We start from the raw sequence: 18,699 nt of genomic DNA on the forward strand, positions 1-18,699 counted from the left end.
ACCCCGCCGCGGCTCTGCGCCCGGGGCCGCGCCGCTCTGACCGATTTGGCTCTGGTGGTGGCGCCCGGGGGCGGGGGACGGCGGTCCCCGGGAGCAGCCCCGCCCCCGCCCGCGCGCCGCCCCCGAGGAGTCCGCGGGGAGGAGGAGACTCCGGCGCAGAGCGGGGGCCGCGGGAAGCGGGAAGGGAGCGCGGGGAGCCGCGGTGGCCGGGGCCGGCCCAAGGGCGCCCTCGCCTCGGAGCCGGGCGTGGGGGCCGGGGCGCAGGCGGAGGCCGGCGGGGCGGCGAGCGCGGAGAAGTTTGGCGGCGAGGGGCCGGGCGTCCCGGGGCGGCGCGGCGGCGAGGCGGCGGCGGCGCGGGGGCCGGGGCCATGGGGGCGGGCGCGGGCGGCTGGGCTGGCGCGGAGGCGGCGCGGCGCGCACAGAACCCTCGGAGCTGCGCGGCCGGCGCGGCGCAAAGTTAGCCCGGCGCCCCGGGACGAGCCCCGCAGCCGCCCGCGGGCCCTGGACCCCGCGTCGGCATGGGCGAGCACCCCAGCCCGGGCCCCGCAGTGGCCGCCTGCGCCGAGGCGGAGCGCATCGAGGAGCTGGAACCCGAGGCCGAGGAGCGGCCGCCGGCGGCGCCGGAAGACGTGAGTGCCCCCTCCCCCGCCCGGGCAAACTTTCTGGGGGGCACTAACTGGGGAGCTGCCCCCGTCTCGCCCCCGCGGGGCAACTTCGAGGTTTCAAGGTGACGCGGGAGCGCCCCGGATTGGCCGGGTCCCCGCGGGCGGGAGGGGGCGGAGGGACCGGTCTCCCCCAAACGCGCGCGCGCCATCCCCCGCTCGGGCTCCGCGGCTTCCCTGCGGGACGCAGCCCCGCCGCTGCGCTGGGGACCGGTCGGCCGCGGGAGCCCCCTCCCCGCGGCTGGTGCAGTGGCCGGGACACGGCGTTTTCCCGCAGAGGCGGCCGCGTCACAGCCGTGACTACCCCTCCCCTCCCACTCGCGACCTGCGGGCTCTCTGAGCCCGGGGAAGGAGCGGGCGCCGCGGAGTCCCCGGAACCCGGCCGCGCCGACCGCTCTGGGGACCCCCTTCTTTGCTTCCGGATTAGCTCCCTCCCGGCACCTGCCCTGTCGCCACACTGAAATTCAAGCCGGCCCGGGTCCCTGAACCCGGCCGGAGGAGGGAGAGGCGGAGTGCTGGGAGCGGTGTCGCTTCCAGAAGAGAGCCCAGGAGTCCCAGACCGAGTCGATGCCAGCGACGGTCCCCCGGGCGAGGATGGGGAGGGGCTGCCCCAGAGGGCTTCCCTGCCATCTGCTGCTGGAGTCTCTCCTTCCCTCTGGTCCGGCGAGCCATCGGCGGAGCGGGCACTGGGGAGTCCTGGGAACTGGGGTTTCTTAAGCTGCTCCCTCCTGGGGTTAACCTGCATATAGAGGTGAAAAACTGGAGAGACATTCTGCCCTGCCCTAGCCCTCTCTCAGGGTAGGGAAAGGGAGAAGCCAGGACGGGTAACCTACCAGGGAATGTGCCCCAGGAGAGCTTAACCTCTTCCCTCCCCTTTGGCTCCCTTGGTTAAACCTCTCACCTGCTTCTGGCTCCCAAGCCCTGTACTCACCAGGCTCGTGTACTCAGAACTTAGATTCAGCCTTGGAGAGACTGTTTAGATTTCAGTGGATTCCGGAGACCCCCTCCTCCCAAACTGCAGGCAACCGTTAGTGTTTATTCAGGGCTGAGTTTTCCTGAGTGGGGGTGGGGGGGGTCTCTGACCCCCAGCAGGTGGAGACTGTTGCAGCAGGGTGGGTTCCCAGGTGTGGGAGTAGACATGGAAATGAGCTTTAGGCAGAAGTTATTAGAGGCCCTTGGATAGAGTTGGATGCCTTTATTTAGTAATTGCTGAGAATCACCCTTGTTCAGCGTATCCGTCTTCCCGCCGGACTCCAAGAGAGGGACAACCCCCCCCCCACCCAACCTGAGTTCCCTGTATTTGCTTAGTGCAGACTCATTTAGGGAGCTCCTCCCAGGTTTCCCCTGGTGTCTTGTGGCGGGTTCCTGAGTCTGGGCAGCAGCTGGGAAGCTATGTCAGAAATATCAGGGGCTAGAGAGTCCTTGGTGATAAGTATGTGTTTCTTTCTCTCTCTCCTCTTCCTCCTCTTCTGCATGGCCTCCCTCTCTACCAGCACTGGAAAGTCCTGTTTGATCAGGTATGTGAGCAGTTAAATCCCCCCACTTCCTTCCAGCCCTCCCCACAATCAGTCTCCCTGCTTGCGTGGGCTTCCCTAGCTCTGCACTCCTGAGACGGTGACGTGTGGTGGGGGCGTGGCTTAGTGCATCTCCGAGACTGATCGACAGTGCTCTCCACTGCTCTCCAGGTTTCAGGAGTAGGCGGTGGGCTCGCCTGAGAGATCCTTCGCTCCCTCCTCCTCCCAACTCTGCCTTCTAAATACCATGTAGAAATTGCACAATAGGTATCAAAAGCCTGGGACATTCCCTATATGCGGGGATGGGTGGGGGGGATTGCAGTCGGGACTGAGGAGGTGGGGGGAGGGCTCAGATTAATATCCTCTCTCCTTTTTTACCTCCACCTTCAAAGATCCGTGGCCACCACTGAAGTCAACTCTCTGCTGTCCTTGGAGGGTGACTCACAGTATGGGCTCTTTTGAAAGCTGACTCTAACTTTGCGGCAGGGATGAGAGAGTTATGGGAAATAGTATGTGATTGTTTGCAACTCCTAGCGTCTAGGTGTGGGGAATGGAGTTGGGAATGCCAACTTTGGAATCTCTTGATGGACATTTGACCTTCAGCAAGGAAACAGTGTCTTCGTTGCTTAGTACCAGTGTTGAGAGCTTTTGTGTATTTCCCTCTCTGTCTCCATTCCCGGATGCAGAGGAGAGGAGGCAAGTGATGGTCCATCGCAGGGAGACTGGTGAGCACTCTGGTCCTGCAGTAGGCATGATTGTGCCATGAAGTTTGTGCAACTTTAAGAGCCCAGTCTGGTTGGGCCAGAGGGAACCTGTTGGGTTGGACGAGGAGATGAAGCTAGCTTGGACCAGACCTTATCCTGTTGTAGGCAGGGAAAGCCTTTGAAAGTTTTTTCAGCAGGGATCCAAGCAATGCTTTGGAAAGGTCTGGTGTGCTAGTGGGAAGGAAGTAAGGTGGATGGCAGGCATGAGAGAAAGTAGGCAGGGACCTGCTGCAGTGAATGAACATGGAGGATGGCAAGAATGGAAAGGAAGGGGGACGTGGCAATGGGGGGAATTGGAAGATCTCACTGGACCCACGTAGATGAGTGAAATGCATAGATAACTTTGGGATTCTGAACCTGGAAGGAAAAAGGGAAAGTCAGGGTGGGGAGTGGGGTGTTAGCAAAAATGACAGCTTTGGTGACAGACCAGTTCAATGCAAAGAACCCACCAAATGCAGGTGCCCGAGTGGGACCGAGACCTGGAATTACAGCAGGAAAGTCGTGGTAGGCAGAGGTTGAGGGGTGCTTGTGGGCATCCCGCACATTAGAATGAGGCCTGGCTATGGTTTGGGGAGCATCCACCGGCTCCCGTCCCAGCGGGGTGGCGCATCTCTCCCTCTGCTCCCACTCGCCACCCACTCTCCCTCCAGTTCCTGGGAGCACAGCGGCCGCCCTGAGGCAGGAGGGGCCTCCTGCTGCCACCGACACCACGACCAGCAAGCTGTCAGCCCTTCACACCTCCTGCCAGATTTAGAATCAGAACCTAGAACAAAGTGTATCATTCTTTTTCCCTCTGTGTCTGTCTTCCTCATTTGATTAATTTTCTGTGTATGTTTACATTTTAAAAGGGACTATTTCGGTGAATGGAGGAAAACAGTAGGAAGAATTTGGAGCAGAGAGAGGAGAGTGTGTGTGGAGAGCAGAGAGAATGTGTAGCAACTAATATTCGAGGGTGGTGTGAAATCCATTTTCTCCCACCAGAGGGAGGTCCCTCGTGTCACAGGGAGCATCCCCCTGCTTCTGGGAAGGCCCACCCGGAAACCATGCTAGACAGACAAAATTAATTCTAGGAAAGAAACTCCCAAAGTACTCCAGGCAAACCATTTTTTTCTCACAGTAAGTTCTGCCTTATGCCTATTCCCCATCTATCACGTGGTGTTAGAAGCCCATTTCTGGGGGCACCTGAGGTGGGGGGTGCAGTCGGTTAAGCATCTGACTCTTGGTTTTGGCTGAGGTCATGATCTTGGGGTCATGGGATCGAGCCCCACGTCTGGCTCTGCTCAGTGAGGAGTCTGTTTGTCCCACTCCCTCTAAAATAATAAATCTTTTTTTTTTTTTTTAAGAATTTATTTGTCAGAGAGAGAGAGAGCGAGCTTGCACAAGCAGGGGGAGCGGCAGGCAGAGGGAGAAGCAGGCTTCCCGCTGAGCAAGGACCCCGATGCGGGGCTTGATCCCAGGACCCTGGGACCATGACCCCAGCCAAAGGCAGCCACTTAACCGACTGAGCCACCCAGGCACCCCTAAAATAATAAAATTTTTTATAGAAAAATTTTTTATAGAAAAAATCTATAAAAAAAAAAGTGCCCATTTCTGTTGCCTTCCTTCCTGTGGGTGATTTGTGTTTAAGGAGAGCTGCTCCTGAGCAGGCCTTGACTTCTGTGTTCCTTGCCCCTACTTTGTGAAGCTGCCCCTGGACCATTCCCCAGTGGTGCTAACTGGAGAAATGCTATGAAGTTTCACAGAGGGGTGTGCAACTTCAGGATGCGAAGGTTATTCAGAATTCGGAAGGGTTTTTCCCCTTGCCTTTCCTGTGGGCCTGCTTAACGGTAGGACTTGAGGATTGTGGACCTTGGTGCACTTAGGAAAGAGCATTTCAGTGGAGGTTGAGGCAGCCCCCCCCCAAACCACCTTATCCAGAAATGGGCAGCCCTGACCAGTCAAACTGTGGTCAATGGGGGGTTCATGACACCTGTTGGAGTCTCTGCAAACTGATATGTTCACCTTCCAGAGGTTGATGGGATGAGAAGCTGGCCAAAGTTGGTCCTCCTTTCCTTTCTCGGGCAAGGGAACACCAACGATGACCCAGTTTCGAACTGGGACCTGCTGGGACTTCTCCCCCTGGTTTTAGGGATATTTGGCATTGCACCAGTTCCCTCTGTGCTGTCTGGTTCTTTAGCACATGGAGTGGCTTTGACCCAGCATGAAGCTAATTAAACCCCAAGAACTAGAAGGCACGACCTTGGCCTGTTGGTCCTGTGTGGTCATCCCTCAAATAATTGGTCAGGATGCCTTTTGTGGGAGTTGGAAGTGAAGAAAATAGGTGACCCCAGTCCCTTGGAGTCTCCCCTCCCCCATATTCTGGGAATTTGGCTGGCCTGCTCAAGCAGGAGAGTAGCAGGCCAGCCCTCCTTACCCCATCCCTGACTTCTTCCCCGTGGGTCCTGGAAGTTATAGTAGGCGGGAAACCAGGAGGTCATCACTTCAACCCCTAGACGGTCCATCATATGTTTTGTTTCTTATTTCCACTTCTGCTTGAGGGAATTATCTTTTCATGCGCCTGGGATCTAAACGGTTTTCCTAAATATTAGATTTTAAAGTTACGTAAATACCAATCTGTCGTCATAGTGTAGCATCTTACAAAATGTCTTTTCTGTAGTTGAATCTTTTGAGCTTTTCCATCATGATTCCTTCTATTGCTTTAGACCTGAGACGGTCTTCATCCCTCTTTATTTTTTTTAAAGTTTATTTATTTATTTAAGCAGTTTCTACACCCCACGTGGGGTTCAAACTCACAACCCTGAGACCAAGAGTCGCATGCTCTTCCGACTGAGCCTGCCAAGCGCTCCAGTCTTCATCCCTCTTTAGATCTTATAAATATGCACTTCTATTTCCTACTGTAGTTTCTGTGACTAAAGAAATCATCCAGCCCTTTACTCCATCCTGACCTTGTTTCTATCCAGTTATGCCAGCACTTAGTAAGAAACACTTCCTTTATTTTTTTTTAAGATTTTATTTATTTATTTGAGAGGGAGAGAAAGTGCACGGGCACAAGCAGGGGGGAAGGGCAGAGGGACAGGGAGAGGGAGAAGCAGACTCCCAGCTGAGCAGGGAGCGCGATGCGGGACTCGATCCCGGGACCCTGAGATCATGACCTGAGCCGAAGGCAGACACTTAACCAACTGAGCCACCCAGGCGCCCCAAGAAACTCTTCCTTTAATGTGTTTAGAAAATTTTATCACTTGATAAACTTTTATATGTGGGGGGCCAGTTTATTCTTTATGTCTCATCTATCTCGCTGATGTTTGTAATTTTGTGCAGGTAATGTGCCCTTCACTTCTTGCTTTATGTTGTTCCATAGGCTCCTCTTTTTCAGGTTATGTTTAGACAGTCTCAGTCCCTTCCCGAACTCTAGGGAGGTGCCGTCAGGGATCCAAGGTCAAAGAGCAGGGCAATGGCAGATACTGGACCCGAATGCACTTAACCCCTAAAGGGCTTCCAGGGTGGGAAAGTCATTTCCAGGTTCACCCTTAAAATACCTTCAGGATCTATCTTCAAGATCTGCAAATGTTTAATGAGCAAAAGTGTGGAGCAGAAATCTGTTGAGTCAACAAAGCACAGTTGCTTTTGAGCTCAGATGAGTGAGAAGGAAAAGGAAGGATTGGAAGTAATTTGGGTTTTCTCCCCCACTTCCACTGGGAACATGCATTTCTCAGGCCCCCATAAGAGCCCCAACTTTGCTAATCTCCCAGAAGGAGAGCAGACAAGTTGTGGCTGTCCCACCACTGACATTATAAACGTGCTACAACCAGCACGCAGAGCAACTGAACGACCTGCTAGATACAAAAGCCTGGATTTGGAGTCAGATGGACCTGGCTTCAGGCCTTATGCCTTTGTCACAGGGGCCAAGTGGCATTAGCTCTCTGAGCCTCGATTTCCTCATTTGTAAAACAAGGACAGTGATCTTGAACTCCAGGAACAATAGTAGGAATTAAATGAGAGTGGAGATTCTTTACAATGTCTGATATCCAGTGGACATTCAACAGCTGTCTCTTAACTGGGAATCAGAATTTGCTGGAAAGACGCACAGGGTTGCTTCTGAGATCCAGGCCCCCACAGGGAAATCAGCGGCCTCTCTAAACCAGCTCCTGCCCAATCCAGGTTCCTGGAAAGAGAGCCACTTCTGAGCCCGGAGGATTTTCCTGCTGGCTTTCCCCAAGTGTCTCCCCTGCTCGGCCCCCTTCTCTCCAGCCTGGGGTCTTCCCTTGGCCTGACCCTGAAGCCGTCCTCGTTTGCAGTTCTCCCGCAAGCTGGCTTAAGTTCTGGGAGCTGAAAGGGGGTTCAAATGGGGCCACCGAATGGATTAGCAAGGGGCCACAGAGAAAACACCTGCCCCGGAGACAGGGCATTGATGGCGGCCCCCAGAACACACGATTAGCCAGCAGAAAGAGGTTCCCAGAGAAGGACAAAGCCACGGGTTTGACTGGAGCCCTTGCTCAGGCTCTGCACCTCCAGCCCCTTATCAGGTGGCCTCCAGGGCGCTTGAAGCTGTGGACGGGCCTCCACCACAAAGCGGGCCTCCACCACAAAGCGAGCTTTCCTATCCTGCTCCTGCCCCAGTGACCTTGGCAGCCGTGCTGAGTTAACCCTTTTTATCCCTCACCTCTCACAGAACTACATTTGGTGGCAGTTGAGCGGTGGGGCCCAGGGACCTGAGATTGCATGCTGCCTGCCGCATAACGGGCACACATGCATTCAAGCAGACGACACGTCAGACTGCAGCCCTGTGTGTGTCGTCTTGGGTCAAAGCGTCTCCTCCCCACGCAGGCCCTGACTGGGTGGGGCTGCCTCACTCACGCCGGCCCCTCTGGGGCTGCTCCCACCTCAAGGACCATAGGTTAGGAGAAGGTTGGTGGAAGCACCTTGTCCGATCTGCTCCTTTTGCCAGCGCGGAAGCAGAGGTCAGCGGCCCTCTGAGATCATCTGCCTGGTGTCCCGTTGGGCAGTTCCTGGTGGCCTCCCGGGAGAACAGGGCACTCTTCTGTGCTGTATGTGTATCTTGAGTGTGAACAACTGGGGTAGCCACCACCTCTGTCCCGCCAGCTTTTCTGAAGCAAATTGCAGGTTGGAGTCGGTAAATATTTCTTTGAGGGAGCAACTATTGAGTGCCTACTGCATGCACACAGGTCCTCCTCTCATTTTGATCTTTCAGCAACCCTGTGAGGTGAGTGGTGCTATCCCCTCTTTACAGAGGAGGACACTGAGGCCCAAAGGGGAAAGGCTTGCCCAGAGACCCAAAGCAAATAAGGGTCCTCTGCAGAAGGGGCTGTGTGTCTTTGTCCACACGGCTTCAGGTGGCTTCTGAAACAGGGTGGAGGGCCCCCAGGAGGTGAAAGTGTTTGGTGACCGTTTATCCTACCTGCCCGGCTCCCATTCCCCTCCTCCCTGGATCTCCCAGCCCATTCATTTCTGGGGAACAAGGGACCCTTCGGTGGCTTCCAAGAGAAGCAGTGGGAGGAAATGGGTTTAGGCTGAAGGGAGGGATGGGGCAGGTGTCAGCCCCCTGCCCCCTGCTTGCACCCAACCCCACCCCTCCCTGCCGGTGGCTGCCCCCCGGGCCTGGATGCCTGCCTTTGTGGCTATGACTCAGCTTTGGTCCCCAGGCAGCTGTGATGGTTGTGCCTGGATGAGTCAGCCCGGGCAGTGCTTCTGCTCCTTGGGGACCCAAGGGACCTGCCTCTGAGTCACAGCCCCCAGCTGCCCTCTCAGAGTCTCCAAGGCCTTCTTTGGGGGGCTCTGAGAAAAGGAGAAGCAACGTCTTCCAAGAGGCTCTGAGGCTGGAAAGAGACAAAGCCTGGAGGAAGGGGCCAGCTCCTTCCTCCAGAAGGGGAGCTGGCCCCCACCCCTCACTGCCCTCCTAACCCCAGCTTCCTGCATGGGGGTGGGTGGTCTGGGAGCTCTTCCCCTCCAGCCCAGGTGTTGAGAGAGTTGGGTGGTTTCTGGAAACATGCCCATTATCCAGCGACTCAGCCTGGAATCAGGCCAGGATGCCCACTTCTCTGCTGAGGGAAGGGCGTCCTAGCTCCCTAACCAGCCTGCCAACCTCAGAGCCGGGTTCAGCTGTTTGACTTATGGGGAGCAAGGATGCTCAGGAGCCCGTCTTGGGGCTTAAGGGAGAAACCTCCTGAGAGGGATGAACTGCCTCCCCCCAGACCCCTCCCATGGTTGCTGAAAGAACAGAAATAATACAGCTGGGAATCCTAGAATCACAGAAGCTTCTCCAGCTGTCCGAGGCCTTGGCCTGGCCAAATTCCAGGGGGAGCACAAGGGTCCCTCATGCCTCCATGTGGGGAGACCCAAGGACAGGAGGGTCAGAACCTGTTTTTCAGGAACTGGTCTCTCTTCTGCCCAGGGAGGCTTCGAGGTTTGAAAATCCACTCCAGCTCCAGTTTGAGCAAGCCAGATGGTGCCTTGCTCCACTCACTGAAAGGGTCTCTGGGCAAACTGTCTGTCTCTGAACCTCAGTTTCCATATCTGTTAAACGGGACTAATCACACTCACTCTAGGGTTGGTGTGAGAATAAAAATAATAAGATATTTGTGAAAAATCAGTATTTCAGAATCAGGGGACTGGCGTGAGGTGGTTTTCTCTATGGGGAGAATTAGCATCCTCATTTGCGAGGAAGGAGAACTGGAAGAGAAGGCTGCTATTCCCATAACCTCACCTCCTGACCTCAGCAGCTGCAGGCCTGGACCTGATTTATGGGGCAGTAAATATCCATAATGGGCCAGAGTTCCCTGGTGGGCTCTGGCTGTTGGGTGGGGACAGCACTGCTGAGCCCTAAGCCCCTGGGTAGCCTCGTTAATTCATTTCTGTTCAGAAGCCGGGTAATGATGCAAGGACCCAGCAGATGAGGCTTGCTAACCATCCCCAAATTGGAGAGGGGCAACTGCCTGTGCTTTGCCTCACCCCCTGCATGCATGCCATGTGGTCACTTCCCAGGGCTCCTTCTGTCTTGGAGGACAGAGAGAGGACACTGGGGTCAGGGATGGGAGCCTTCCTTAGATCCCAGGTCCCGACCTTCTGGACTGGAGAGGTCTCCACCAGGATGGCACTCCACGTGCTTCCTTCGGGGTCCTTAAAGGTACTCACACCCTTCACTGAGATCCTGGGCCTCTCTACATCCAGGAGAGGGAGAGGGTCGGCCTGGGACAGGAAAGGAGTTCGAGTGTTGGAAACAGGGATCAGACGTGCAATTGTCCTGGAAATGCAGTTTGTCCAATTCATACACACGTAATAGATATAAAATACGTGTGTTCCTTTCTTCTTTTTCTTATGCTTCACTGCTGCTGGGTAAACTCTGAAGCTTGGCCTGGCTCCCTGGCTGGCGGCGGGAGGGGGCGGGGGAACGTGGCGCCGCTGTCCTGGGTGCTGAGCAGGCAGATCCCGGCTCCCGCAGGGCTGTTCTCTGTGAGCTCAGCCCAGCCTTTCCTTTAGGCCAGTCCCTGATTCTTCAGCCTCTCCGGGGCAGCATCCTCCTCAACCCTTGGGCTGCGGCCTGGGTCTGGCAGATTTCTAATTGTGGGAGGCCTCCAGACAAAGTGTCGACGGACTTGAGGGCCTTTGCCACTCAGGAAATGAAGGTGAAAGGCTGGTTTGGAACCATGGGCAGAGGGGCCGGGTTCCACAAAACAAAGAAATGACTCTATGGACTCATGCATTTTTCCCAAAGAGTATTCTATGGCATGTTGCTGTGGAAAGTATGATGCCCAAAGGTCCAATAAGTTTGGAAAATGCTGGGCTGAACAAAATCAGACACGTCTCTTCACTGTGAGAACTTGCAGAGCCCTTAGTATGGTTTTATGCATCAGGCCCTTCCAGAAGGGTTTCCCAAACTTATGGGACCTTGGAAACCTTATTTTAGACACCATCTTGGGCCTGGTGTTCCACCAAACACACATGGGGAGACTCTGAGCCAGGGGCCATATTTCATACACAAGACAGGACAAAGAAAGACAAGGAAGGGCAAGCCTGGGGCAGGTTCCCATGGAGGGACCCAGAACCGTTCCCATCTTGACCACTAACTCGAGCTGTAACCTTGGGCTAGTTTCTTTTGCTCTCTGCACCTGTTACCCTGTCCAGAAAATGGGGTGCGATGCCTGGCACATGGCCGTTCCTTGGTAAATATTTGTTAAATGAAGGAAGGACTGGTTTGGACTGGGGTCTTTCAAACCGTTTTTAGCCACATGGTCCTAATGTTAGGAGGGGGCAGGCCACAGGCCCTTCTGCCTGGATGTGAATCCGTCTGCACCAACTGCTGGCTGTTTCAACGTGGCCAACTCAGCTCTCCAGGCCTTGTTTTCCCCCATGTAAAACGGAGGTCATAATAGCGTCTACCTCAGAGTTTTGTTGGGAGGGACCACCTAATATATCATCCAACTTGGGACCACTTTTGAGGGGGAAAGGGGTACTGGTAATAATCGTGCTCAGTAGGTCTCCGGCAAACTAGGATATGGGGCAAGCTGAGGTTTCAGTCAGGTAATACCTGAGACCTAGAAGCCATTCTGCATATATGTAGCTTCTGTCATGTTCAGCCGAGTACTATGCAGGAGGCCAGTACATGAAGCAACTCCAGAATGGGGTCTGCTCAGCGACCCCCTCCCACCCTCTCGGGGTGTCAGAGCCCCTAAAACTCTGCAGAGCAGTTTGAGAACCATAGAGATTCCTGTCAGCTCTCCTGGACCATGAATTCCGATTCCCTGGCCTGCTGCCCCTCTCGCCACTGACACCGGATCCCTCTGACAGCACGCCCCCAATGCGAGTTGCCTCATCCTGACTCCAAATGTCCCATCAGCCCTCTGACTGACCAAGGAGAGAAGATTGGCTGCCCCCATGGGCTGTATGGGTTGTGGATTTCTTTTTAAAAAATATTTTATTTATTGGGGCACCTGGGTGGCTTCGTCATTAAGCATCTGCCTTCGGCTCGGGTCATGGTCCCGGGGTCCTGGGATCGAGCCCCGCATCGGGCTCCCTGCTCGGCGGGGAGCCTGCTTCTCCCTCTCCCTCTCCCCCTGCTTCTGTTCCCTCTCTCTCAAATAAATAAATAAAAAATATTTTTTAAAGATTTTATTTATTTGACAGAGAGAAAGACAGCAAGAGCAGGAACACAAGCAGGGGGAGTGGGAGAGGGAGAAGCAGGCTCCCCACCGAGCAGGGAGCCCGATGCGGGGCTGGATCCCAGGACCCCGGGACCATGACCCAAGCCGAAGGCAGATACTTAACCGACTGAGCCACCCCGGCGCCCCTCGGTTGTGGATTTCTTTCCCCAAACCCCATTTGCATGTGGTGTGCTTGTGTGTGCAGGGATGGGGATGGACACCCTTACATCCCCCTGAGAAGGGAGAGTTCCTACCATATGATTGGAAGAGAAGCTGAGGCAGCGTGGTTCATGATCTGCCCAAGACGGCACAGCAGCTGGGGGCAGGGTCCCTTCTGAAACCCTCCCCCTGCTCCTTGCCCCAAAGAAGGGAAGCATCCCTAGGTGGTAGCAGTGCCGAATGTGGCGGCTTCTTTCCCCAGTCTAGGTCACGAGTGCACCAGGAAGCGGTCCAGGCCGGGAGATGTGGTCTGTGACAGGGCGTTTGTGGGGCCCCAGGCTGGGGAAAACTGGCGACCTGGAGGATTAAGGGGCCAGAGGGCTGGATGGTGCTGGGATTAAACGTCCCTTGGGAGCCTCTGGCAGCTCTTTTCATGGCGGAGGCAGGTGGGCGGGAGCCGAGGGAGGGTCAGCCCTCACCCTGCCGTCTTTCTCCTCCCCCTGAGGCCAGCATCCTCCGCTCCAGGCTGAATGTGGGCTTGGCCTTCCCCCTCCCTCCACAGTGCTGGGCCGTAGTCAGGAGGCAGCTGCGAGGATGCTCCTGACTCCTGGCTCCCTGCTGGGCCCCTGCCTGTGGCCCTTTCACAGCCCACTGCCCCCAACTCCCCCTCCCAACACACACACACCCCAGCCTTCGTCAGGCTGCCTGGAACCCGCCCAGCCCAGACCTCATCCCGAGAGCGACCCACTGCTAAAACTGGATGAATCCCGGGCTTTGGGGGGAGCTTTGGGGCCTTCAGCACATTATTAATGAGGAAAATTGCATTTGTAGGGGTTTCTTTTCCCAAAAGCTCCAAACCACGGGTCTTATCCCCCATACCTGGCCTCGAAGGAGTCCCAAAGGCAGGAAGTGTGCCCAAAGGGCTAGCCAAGCCCCTGTGACAGGGTTGCTCCCTGCTTTGCTTTGAATGAGGCAAGAAGAGCTGGACACTGAGTCTCCGCCCTGGCCCTGCTGCCCTGCGTTTGCTCTAACCCACTGCAACCTGAGGGGACACAAGGCACGCTTGATAGATGAGGCAATTATGGCTTGAGATGTTTACTCTGAATTATACAAACTCGTTAGTGGCTGAAACAAGAATGGGATTTTGCCTTGCTCCATGCAGCCTCCTTTTGAAGCCCTCAGTTTTCTTCTGGGGCAAGGGACCGACCGCTGTCCACCTTCTGCTCGCGTCCTCTCTCTCTGATTCTTTCTCCCTTTGTCTCCCTCTTCTCCTCCCCCCCCCCCCCCGTGCCCCATGCCCACAGTCCGCCTCTGCTCCGGCCCTCATCCTCCCAGGTGGTGGGGGCCCCGGGGGGTGTAGAAGGGGTCCTGTGAGGAGCCAGCCCCTTCCCTGCCTCTCTCTCCCCGCTACGCACCCTCCGTCATCCCTGAGGCCTCATTATTAGGTAGCGATGACCCCCCATTGTCTGGCTTGTCTGGCCCTGGCACGAAAGGTAGAGTTTTGGCAGGGAAGGGAGACTTGGCCTGTTCCCAGCTCATTCTCCATAGTCTGGAGCCTGTAATGTGCCGGGGGCAGGACTGGCAGGGGGGTGGGGGGCTCCTGGAGCCACAGGGCAGCCCCTGTCACTAGGACAACAGCAGGGAGCCCTGGGGGGGGGGTGGAGGGAGAGCTGGGGAGCAGGTGGTTCTTTGTCTGGAGCTGGAACAAGGGAGAGGGGCCCTTGCCTGATCCCAGTCCCCCATCCCGCTGCCCTCCCAAGCCTCCGAGGCGGCCCCTGGGAGGGGATTGGTGTCCCTGCTCTTGAATGAGAGGCCACTGGGCTTCCTCCCCCAGACCCGGTCAGGAGAGACTCCGCGCTTCGGGCATGTCACTGCCCCCCTGCAGTGCTCATGGGGGGGTGGCACTGGGGGGAAAGTGGGTTTTCCCAGGACTCGGGGCTGCTTCTCCATCTCCACCCCTCACCCCCACCCTCAGCCCACCCAGCACAAGGGGTCACGTGAGGCCAGGCCGGTGAGTCAGGGGGCCTGTGTCAGCCTGTGGGGATGCAAGGGGGGGGTCCCAGGTACCAGGAGACCCTCACTGGCTGTCATTGCTACTTTCCCATCCAGGCCTCACTTTCCTATCTAAGCAGCGGGGGGTCGGAACTGTGGCTGTGTGCGGCTCTTTCCCGCTTTCAAAATCTGTGTGGGATAAGCCCCTGAGCCCCCCTCTCCCTCCTCTCACCTCTTTGATGCTTCACTTTTGCCCCAGAGCAGCCCCTGGAGGCTGAAGGTCAGTGGCCACCAGTGCTCAGCCGCCGGGGTGCAGAATGCTGTTTGCCAGGCATGTCCCCTGCCTCTCAGTGCTCCTTTCCCTGTGCCTCGATTGCCTCATCTGTAATATGGGACTAGTTAAATAAGACCTGCTTCAGGAAGTTGTTGTCGGGGTTCAGAGAAATCACAGACATAAAGCGCTTAGAAAAGTGTTTGGCCCCATGAAAACAGCAAATTTTTCTTTTTTTGATTTTTTAAATTTATTTATTTGATAGAGACACCGTGAGAGAGGGAACAGAAGCAGGGGGAGTGGGAGAGGGAGAAGCAGGCTTCGTGCTGAGCAGGGAGCCCGATGCGGGGCTCGATCCCAGGACCCCGGGACCATGACCTGAGCCGAAGGCAGTCGCTTAACAACTGAGCCACCCAGGCATCCCCTTTCTTTTTCTTTTTTTTAAATTTTTTAAAGCAAATTTTTATTTTTTATTTTTTAAAGATTTTATTTATTTATTTGAGAGAGAGAGAGAGAGAGAGAATGAGAGAGAGAAAGCACGAGAGGGAAGAGGGTCAGAGGGAGAAGCAGACTCCCCGCTGAGCAGGGAGCCCGACGCGGAACTCAATCCAGGGACTCCAGGATCATGACCTGAGCCGAAGGCAGTCGCTTAACCAACTGAGCCACCCAGGCGCCCAGCAAATTTTTATTCTTAAAGATCTTTATGGTGCAGGGAGTCACTGCGTTTCCTGAAATACTCAGTGGTGCGAACCAAATGGGTGTCATCCCTGGAACCTGGTATTTGGAATGGAGGGTGGGGACACATGCCGATTTCTAAATAAGCCTCTTTAGGGATGTCTTCATGCCGATTTTTAAATAAGCCTCTTTAGGGATGTTTTCCCTCGTTGAGTTCTGGGAAGAATTTAAATAGCCCAAGACTTGTGACTCTTGGGTTGTCTTAGAGGTACTGCACACCGAATCAGCCTTCCCAAAATAGTCTCCATTGACCTTCTCTAGAAAAGGGGGGAAACGTGGGCTTGGTCGTCTGGGCTCCCCTGTCCTGCATACAAGGACATCCACAGTGTCTGTTTGCCTCCTGAAATCTCAGCCGCCCACTGCAACGTCTGGAGGCACAGCAACATCGTGTGGGGAGGCTCTTGGTGGACAGAACAGCTGCTGACATCTGCGAGAGACAGTCCCCGTCGTTCTCTAGCAGGGCGTGTGCTGGGGGGCGCTCTGTGAGGAAGGGGGGCCTGCAGAAGAGGCACGGAAAGGCTGGGGGGCTTCTCTGGGAGAGATGAATGAGATCCTTTTCTACCTGAACCGATGATACTTTCCCTGGAAGATTAGTACCCTTCTGTTCATCCAACACCCGCTATGTATCTGCCCGGGAAATGTTTACCGAGTGCCTGCCAGTCATGCCAGGCTCCTGCTAAATTCTGGGGTACCCCCGTGCCACCAGCCCAGTGAGGGGGCCCAGATAGGAGATGAGGGGGCCGGGCAGGCTGGTGGCCAGAGGTCTGTGCGATGTGCAGGGGACGGGGTGGGGGGCAGCCCGAGCAACCTGTGTTCCGGGGAGTCCCGAGACTGCACAGAGTCGCTGGGTGGGGTGAGTCGGAGTCTCCCTGGGAGACGAGGGGGCAGGGGGCCCCCAGGCCGAGGGACGCAGGCGTGCAAAGCTGCACAGTATCTCCAGGGAGCCCCACCCAGGCCCGTGTGCATGGCTGTGGGTGTATGTGAGTGTGGGTGTGAGAGGCGCCGGCAGCCAGGTGCGGCCGGATTTGCAAGGCTGGGCCCCCGCTCCCTGCGGCCCCTGGCCCTCAGCGTCCCCACTGGAGTCCCTCTGGCCCGAGTCCCGGAAGTTCCTCATCTTCCTCCCCTCGTTGCCTTTTCCTTCCTGCTCTTCCTCATGTCCAAGGTTAGGATTAGGGGCGGATAGGAGGGGGCTTAACCTCTCTGAGCCTCAGTTTCCCTACCCATGCACAAGATGGTTGGATTGGGCGGTCTCAAAGGGCTCCAGGGCCTTCTAGGTCTTTAAGTGGTTGTCCGTGCCCTAATTGGAGGTCTCCCATGGGGGCCTTGGACACATCCCAGATGAGTCCTGGGCCTCTGTTGGCAGAGGGGCTGGGGACGGGAGCTGGTGAGTGGTGATGGAGACGGGCACCTGCAGGGCCCCACTGACCCCCCTGCTGTCTGTGCTTCCCCCTCAGTTTGACCCTGGGAACACAGGCTACATCAGCACAGGCAAGTTCCGGAGCCTCCTGGAGAGCCACGGCTCCAAGCTGGACCCGCACAAAAGGGAGGTGCTCCTGGCTCTCGCCGACAGCCACGCAGACGGGCAGATCTGCTACCAGGATTTTGTCAACCTGGTGAGCACTCTGGGGCCCTGACCGCTGGGAGGGGTCTGTTCGGGGGTTATGGCTGAGAAGACCTCTTTACACGATTAAAGGGATCGGTTGGCTTGCAGCGTTGAAAGAGTCCCGCTTCAAGAGGACCCGGTTTCTCTTTGTCTCTCGGTTCTGCCTTCTGCAGTGTCAGCACATACCCAGAGAAGCCCCTGGCAGTTCCAGACTCGCCCATGTGGCGGCAAAGTGGCTGCAGCTTTCCCAGCCCTTACACCCTCAGGCCGCACCATGCTGGGCAAGAGAGGGTCTCCTCTGTGGTAGTTCCCACACAAAGCTTGGGATTTCCTCTCTCCCCTTGGCCTAGATTGGGTGGGTGGGAAGTGTTGATTGACTCAAGCCGATCAGTGCCCACCCATGGAGCTGGGGGTGGGGCCAGTTCCACTGAGAGGGAGGCTGGGGGTAGGAGGTGGGAAGGAGGGGAGCTGGGGAGTGGATGTTGGGAGCACTGGGCACATGGGTGAAGGCCAGAGCTCCTCAGACCTGCTGGCTGATGTCCTGGGTTGTTGGAGGGGCTGAAGACAGTAGGCCTGTGAACCCTGCCCAGTGATCCAGGGTTTTGGAACAGGGACTTCCTCCTCACTGGGGGGTTACTGCTGTGCTGTTACGAGGGCCACTGGCGAGATGGGAGTGGGGTTCAGCAGGAAACATCCCACCATGGATGGCTGGGACATGAGTAGAAGCTGGATGAACTAGCAAGATGAATGCAAGGCCAGAAGTTTCCTCTCGATTTCCCTGTTGGTGAAGTGATGATAGTCACCCCTTTTTCTTGTCACCTATGGAGGGATAAGAGTGAAATGACTTGCAGGAGGCTCCCCAGGCTCCTAGAATTCAAAGGCACCAGTGATGGGGGCACCCAGGGGCCAAGTGCCAAGTGAGCTCTCTGATCTGGGTGTCCGGGCTTTGGAAATGTTCTCATTGCCTCTTGATGGAAGCCTGCCTTTGCCCAGAGGTTAGCATGATCGCAGGGAGCAGCTGTAGCGCTTTTAGGGGGAAGGAAATTTGTTTGGAGTGGGCCCAGAGAGCAGGCTTCCTAGAGGGGGCGGGCAGAGCTGAGCTAAACGGGGGAGTGAGGACAGTCGGGATTCATGGGAGGAGGGGCAGTGGAGGTGAGCCTGTGACTTGGAGCCCAGCGGTGCCACCAAAGACCAGGCCAAGGGTTTGAACCTGCATCGGCTCATCAGCAGCCCAGCAAGCTTGCTACATGCCCTGCTCAGGCTCAGGGCAGAGTAAGGGCTTCGCTGGGCCAGTGGGATGCTTCTGTCCAGCTGCGGGTCTGTGGGGTCTCCCGTGTGAACTCCAGCAGTAGATGGCTTGTTCCTCTCGGGATGTCTGGATTCATGTTCTAAGCTGAAGCAGCCTGCCAGAGCCTGGATTCTTGTGAGTGGGGCTGCCCTGGAGACCAGGACTAAGGAGGGGCTCTCCGGGAGGGATGCTCTCAGGAAGGCAGAGTGCCCAGGGTCTGGAGTCAGGCAGACCTGGGTCCTGCTTCTGCCTCTGCCTCTGCCTTTCACGGAGAAAGATCTCCTGAGCCTGAGCCTGGGTTTTCTTGTTTGTTTGGTTTTTTTAAAAGATTTTATTTATTTTTTTGACAGAGAGAGACAGCGAGAGAGGGAACGCAAGCAGGGAGAGTGGGAGAGGGAGAAGCAGGCTTCCCACTGAGCGGGGAGCCCAATGTGTGACTCGATAATCATGACCTGAGCCGAAGGCAGACGCTTAACGACTGAGCCACCCAGGTGCCCCTGGGTTTTCTCATTTGTGCAATGAAGCCAAAGGATATCCTCTTTGGGGCTGTCGCAAG

The 18,699-nt window shown here is 56.2% G+C and overlaps 1 protein-coding gene across 3 annotated transcripts in view; it reads left to right on the forward strand.

The window, feature by feature from the left end:
• Nucleotides 1-452: 452 nt before the first annotated feature.
• RHBDL3 (rhomboid like 3) overlaps nt 453-18,699 on the forward strand; it is a 49,142-nt gene continuing 30,895 nt past the window's right edge. Inside the window, exons 1-3 of one of the 3 annotated variants that reach the window (XM_025851477.2) lie at nt 453-629; nt 2,156-2,179; nt 16,707-16,865. In XM_025851477.2, the coding sequence (XP_025707262.1) occupies nt 519-629; nt 2,156-2,179; nt 16,707-16,865 (294 nt within the window). In that variant the 5' untranslated portion in view covers nt 453-518. Of the gene's footprint in view, nt 630-2,155; nt 2,180-13,989; nt 14,266-16,706; nt 16,866-18,699 lie in introns of those variants that run through there. The other 2 variants (XM_025851478.2, XM_073879416.1) reach the window with 2 other exon arrangements.

Source organism: Callorhinus ursinus, unplaced genomic scaffold, assembly GCF_003265705.2.
Source record: "Callorhinus ursinus isolate GAN/ISIS: 27379988/994484 unplaced genomic scaffold, GSC_fseal_2.0 scaffold34, whole genome shotgun sequence".
Lineage (NCBI taxonomy): Eukaryota > Metazoa > Chordata > Mammalia > Carnivora > Otariidae > Callorhinus > Callorhinus ursinus.